The sequence below is a fragment of the Drosophila ananassae genome, chromosome XL (assembly GCF_017639315.1).
Source record: "Drosophila ananassae strain 14024-0371.13 chromosome XL, ASM1763931v2, whole genome shotgun sequence".
Classification (NCBI taxonomy): Eukaryota; Metazoa; Arthropoda; class Insecta; order Diptera; family Drosophilidae; genus Drosophila; species Drosophila ananassae.
In genome coordinates, this window is record NC_057931.1 from 19842412 (window position 1) to 19848411 (window position 6000).

Here is a 6000-nt window from a genome sequence, read left to right on the forward strand (position 1 = left end):
TTTGTGTGTTCGAGACTCCCTTATAAACAGGCCCAGATAAAGAGTTCATTGCTTCATTTAATGCAATTGAAAATGGAAAAAACAGTAACGATTTTTAACGGCGAGAAACAGCGATTAAATTGAACGTCTTAGCATTGGGATTACAGGTTAGCCGAACTGAGTGCATTACTCCATTTCCCAAGAGCAAAGGAGTAACAGTCAAATTATTAATTGACACTAGCTTAGGCCCATACAACAGGCCCATGATACGTATACCGGTCTAAACTGTAGAAGGCTCTAAACAGTGACATAATAGAGCCAGTGGTCGGCCATAGTCCTTGGATCTCGTAAAAGCTTTTGAAGAAAACGGCGACATCCGGTTGTGTTTAGAAATGCGGATGGTCAATCGAGCGCTGATGAGGGAACACTACCCACTGCCTACTTTTGAATCGTTTATGACAAAGTTGAAAGATGCTACATGCTTTTCAAGGCTCGATTTGAAAGCCGACAGATCACAACATTTATAACCCCAAGGGGTTTGACAATGTTCGGAATAAATTCAGTCCCCGAGATATTCCAACGATGGCTTGAAGAGTTAATGTCACCATGTCCAAAGTTCTTAATTATATAGATGATGTCATCATTTTTGGATCAAATGCAGATGAGCATGACGAGACCGTCAGGAAAACCCGGGCAATATTCCAGAATAATAATGTGGTATTGAATAACTCAAAATGTGTTTGGAAAACACACCGTTAAAGATTTCTAGGCCATATTCTATGAGACATATCAGTATGAGGATATCAGTGTCGATCCCGTGAAGGTAGATGTTATCCCTTCATCCCGAGACCCGAGAAATAAGGAGGAGACGTGAAGCTTCCTAGGTCTGGTCACTTACGTCGGGAAGTTTATTCCGGTTTTAGCCGATCGCACAGAACCGTTGAGGAAATTGTTGGGAAAGGACACTAAATTGGTCTGGGGCCCCAAAGAGAAAAAAGTGTTCAACGATTTCAAAACTCGCCTGGCTGAAATACCCAGACTTTCATACTTCAATATAAAACATCGAACACGTCTGATTGCAGATGCAAGCCCGGTTTCGCTGAGAGCAGTACTGCTACAATTCACAGAAGGAAGCGAACCCCATTTGATCATTTCTTTTGCCAGGCGAAGTTTGTCTGATGTGGAGAAGCGGTACTCACAAACCGAAAAAGAAAGCTTGGCACTGGTATGGGCGGTAGAAAAATTGTATTACTATTTAGCCAGTTTAGAGTATGAATTGGTTACCGACCACAAGCCGCTCGAGACAATATTTAAGCCATCATCAAACCACCAGCTCGCATTGAAAGGTGCCTTCTACGACTACAGACTTATAAATTCAAAGTTATTTATAACGTTGGGAAGGAAAACATCTCAGACAAGCTGTATAGCATTAGCTATACAATATAGCATTTTTCGTATACTGGAGAGCTCAATCCCTATGTCAATGAGAATATCGGAGACAGCAGAGAAAAACATCCTTGATGAAGAAATTGTGGATGCCATTACTTGCTTACAAGATGATTCGAACTTTCCACAATCGGGAACATCCTACTGAGAGGAAACTGTTTAATCATTCCGACTTCTCTGCGGGAAAATGTGCTAAAGCTAGCCCATGAAGGCCATCCAGGCGAATCCGCAATGAAGCGTCGGCTACCCTCCAAGGTTGGTGGCCTGGCATAGATCGTGCGGCTGAAAAGTTTGTAAAGTCCTGCGGAGATTGCATTTTAGTCTCACAAGCAAACAATCCAGCACCGATGAGTATAACACCGTTTCCAACGGGTCCTTGGATATGCGTGGCTTCCGATTTGTTAGGTCCCTTGCCAAATGGTGAATTCTTACTCGCTTTCATTGATTATTACTCGCGATACATGGAGTTTAAATTCCAGCGTTCTATAACATCAACAACCATTATCGATGTAATGAAAAAAATTTTCTGCAGACTTGGTTTTCCCAAATTCTTACGGTCGGACAATGGATGGCAGTACATCAGTAGTGAGTTTAAAGAATATTGCAAGGTTTGTGGAATAGAGCAGATTAGAACTCCGCCTTATTGGCCTAAGGCAAATGGTGAGGTGGAAAACATAAACAGATCGCTAGTGAAGCGATTAAATATCGCATGCCAACACAAAAAAAACTATAAAGAGGAGATACAGAAATTTGTGTTGATTTACAATGTAACCCCACATAGTCTGATACGTAATAAGATGCCAGAGGTTCAGGATTTTGGCGCGGAAGCTTTAGACTCAGCAGAATGAGACTGCATTGCCAAACAGAAAGGGAAAGATCAGCTGATAAAAAGAGAGATGCGAGGGAAATCGCTATAGGAGTAGGTGACAAGGTCCTAATAAAAAATGTTGTCTTCCCAAATAAGCTAACGCCAAGCTTTGACCCTACCGAATACGATGTTATAGAGAGAAAAGGAAACATAGCTATAGTATCGAAAGATCAGCGTTGGATTTACACTATGTGCGGTCGGTGCTCGCGCACAGGGCGGCAAATTTCGGGGGGCGGCAAAATTTGAGGCATAAATAGAAAATTTATACTTGGATAATTTTTGGACAATTTTTGCGTATAGCCGTCGGTAATTCAGAGCGGCTACTGACCGATTTTAAGAGGTTGGGTTGTCTTTCGAGCAGAAATGTTTTCAAAACAATTTGATTCGATGTTTATCTATTCATTTGAGTTGATTATGTAAATTCTGTGAGTCATGAGTGACAGGCGAAAAAAATTAAGCGGCGCTGCTTTTAGAAAGCGCGCTTTAGATAAAGCCAACAAGGAGGAGGAAATTTTGTGCAAAACTCCAAAATTGCACAATTTTTTCATCAAAAAGAAAGACGAAAAACATATTGATGAGAGTTGCCTCGTCTCAGAGCAAAGTGGTATGTCATAACAATTATTGAAAAATCGGAGCATTGTTAAAATAAAGTATCAACAATAAATGAATTCAACCAACGATATACATTTATTTAATCTGTTAATAATTATGTATATAGTTCACGGTTTCCCCGACATTTGATTTAGGAAGTTTTCAATTTCAATTAATAATAAGGGCGGCATTTTCTATAATGCACAGGGCGGCACTTTACATAAATCCGGCCCTGCGAAAGATAGTAGACGTTTAACCAGGAATATTAGCCACTTAAAGAAAATACCAAAAAGGAGCCAGTCGGACAGTAGCTCCGATCCTGATTATTTTCCACAGGTACCTGTGACTCCACAAGAAGAGTTGATTAACACAGAACACCAGCCAGCACAGACAACCGAGATGAAACCACCAAGCTTGAACCAAGGATTCAAATTAAAGCTGGTAAAACAAGAAAGAAAAGCTAACTGTTGGCGGAGCCGAAGTTTATATACCCTTGCAGTTGAGTCGCAGTCCGGTAGGTAGCGATACGCATCTTATATTATTAGATATATAGAGGATCGTATATAGTCGGGCTATCCTTATGAAATTTGGCATATCGAATTATTTTGCCATCCTCCCCTCCTTCTAACTTGAAAAACAACGAAGTTATGGCATTTCCGATCAATCAGTTATATGGCAGCTGTAAAATATAGTCGGCCGAACCTGGTCGAACCGTTCCGACTTATATACTGCCTGCAAAGGAAAGAAGGGTGTGTGCAAAGTTTCAACTCGATAGCTTTAAAACTGAGAGACTAGTTTGCGTAGAAACGGACAGACGGGCATGCTCATATCGACTCAGAAGGTGGTCCTGATCAAAAATATATTTACTTTATAGGGCCGGAGATGTTTCCTTCACTGCGTTGCACACTTTTGACCAAAATCAATATACCCTCTGCAAGGGTATAAAAAGGAGGGATGTGGGAACCGGCCGACGTCAGTGCCGACGTCAACGATTGATTCCTGTCCGCGTGCTTTTCTTGTAATCCTTATAGTCTCACACGTGCGGTTGATGGACCAGCATCGCCGGTCCGCAAATAAAGAGTTAAGTGTCAAATTAAATAAACCAAAATAACATATCTATTCATTGCGAACGGGGGGGATATTTGGGTTAATACAAATACCCTCTGCAAGGGTATAAAAACTAACATGGTGTCCGCTCGATGGGAGCGGGGAGGGAGCGTGGGAGCCACATCGTCTCGATCGCAACAAGCATATATACCTTATAAAGTCGAGATGTCATATTTACTGCGTTGTACACTTTTACCTAAAGTTATAAATCCCTTTTCCGTGGTATAAGCATTTATCCAAAATAGCTTAGTTTTCCTTAAGTAAGTTTCTATATGTAAGCGAAACAGCCTAAGGCTATGCAGGTAAACCTCTACACTCTAAGTTAGATTACTTTTGTAAACTTTGGACTAGTTTAAAAACCTTCAATTACATGACATAATTTAAAAACAAAACATCTTTTTTTTTTATTAAACAGCTTAAAAAGGAAGACGAAACAGGCGACATTACACGGGATTGGAAATTTGCAGCTATGGTCGTCGATCGATTATGTCTTATAATATTTACATTGTTTACTATTATAGCGACCTTAGCAGTACTATTTTCAGCTCCACATTTCATTGTAAGTTCCTAATAATTATTAAGAATATTTATAAATCTTTCTCTTTGCAGTTTCCATAAAGAGACGAATTTATTATAAGGACTTATTATTAGGTTTTTGAGATGTAATTTCTTAATTAATTATGCATTAAAATTAAATTTAAATAAAAATTACGTTGCAAATAAATAGTTTATCAATAATCAGATAGTTATATTTTTATTACTCAGTTTAACGCTATCAAGTGTTTGTGAAAGCAGCCTTATTTTATGTTGAAGAATTTAAAAAAGTACAGATGGAATTTCCATACCTTATTGTCTAACCGTAGGAAAATTCAAAAAGTTAATTAAATTTTCATTCCCCAAAGGAAGTCGTAAATACCTTAGTAGAATGTAGGGTATGGAGTACAGCAACGGTGAGCGCAATATAGTCGTTATGCTCTGACACATGGAATCAGGATTTTTACTTTCTCTTTCCGGCATATTCAGTGCGAGAGAATAGTGAGTCAGATATAGAGAAGAGCAGGAGCTATCTAGTAATTGGAAGTTTGGAGATTTTCACGGTTGTGTAACAATGAGCGTTAGCATAGAACTTGTCGTTCATTTTAATTTTCGATCCAAAGAGAATATATGCATTAAAAGAAGTGACCTGTGGAAATTATATAGCAACAGCAGCCACCTGCCGAAGAAGTTCAGTTAATTCTCCGAGCAGATTTTTGAACCTCTATTGAACGCAAGACAGAATAAGGGAAACATTAAGCTTGTTCAAAAGTAAATACAGTGGATATAAAGCGAACAGTTCAGAAAGACATTTTTGTGTTTCAGTGAGGAAGTCACCTGCAGTGTGTTCACTACCTGCCGATCAGCTTAGTGGATGTCACAAAGCGCGTTCGTGCTTTCCCTACTTATGCATCAATGTAGCAAGCTGTCACTGGCATAATGCAAAGGCTACCGGTCTGGAGGAATGAAGCGGCAAAAGGAAAAATAAAATGGGAAGAGAGAAAAGAAAACGAAGTGGAGAACCCCAGAACGCATGAGAGAGCCTTAATGTCTTTGAATAAGCAAAATTTCAATTAAGAAATAAGGATAAAAAATGATAATTTATCTAGGGTTTTGAATATTTTATTTAGTTTTTAAATGTCCCTTTCAATGCTAGAAGCGACATTTTTATATGAAGAGTCATGAGCCCAACGAACCTCCATAGCCGGAAACGAGCGTAAGTCCGTACAAATGTAAATATCTACCAATTCACAGTAGCAAGTAAGCCTAAGTACATATATGCCTACATCCACGCCACACACATTTACCATGCATAATATGCACATTTATTAGCAGCTAGTCTCCCATAACAATTCAAGGATCATTCGCACTTACTCACTTACTCATACTCGAGACACCTTTTGCAAAAAGCAGGCTTAGTAATTAGAAATGCAAGATACAGGATAGAGGAAATTGTAAGATAAAACATGAAATTC

The 6000-nt window shown here is 39.2% G+C and overlaps 1 protein-coding gene across 1 annotated transcript in view; it reads left to right on the forward strand.

Moving 5' to 3' along the window:
• The window catches only part of LOC6502870 (neuronal acetylcholine receptor subunit alpha-7), a 580669-nt gene extending 575951 nt beyond the window's left edge, over window positions 1-4718 (forward strand). The window contains exons 7-8 of the mRNA XM_032455972.2: window positions 4407-4550; window positions 4601-4718. Coding sequence (XP_032311863.2) covers window positions 4407-4550; window positions 4601-4609 — 153 coding nt within the window. The 3' untranslated portion in view covers window positions 4610-4718. The remainder of the gene's footprint in view (window positions 1-4406; window positions 4551-4600) is intronic.
• The last annotated feature ends 1282 nt before the right edge of the window (window positions 4719-6000 follow it).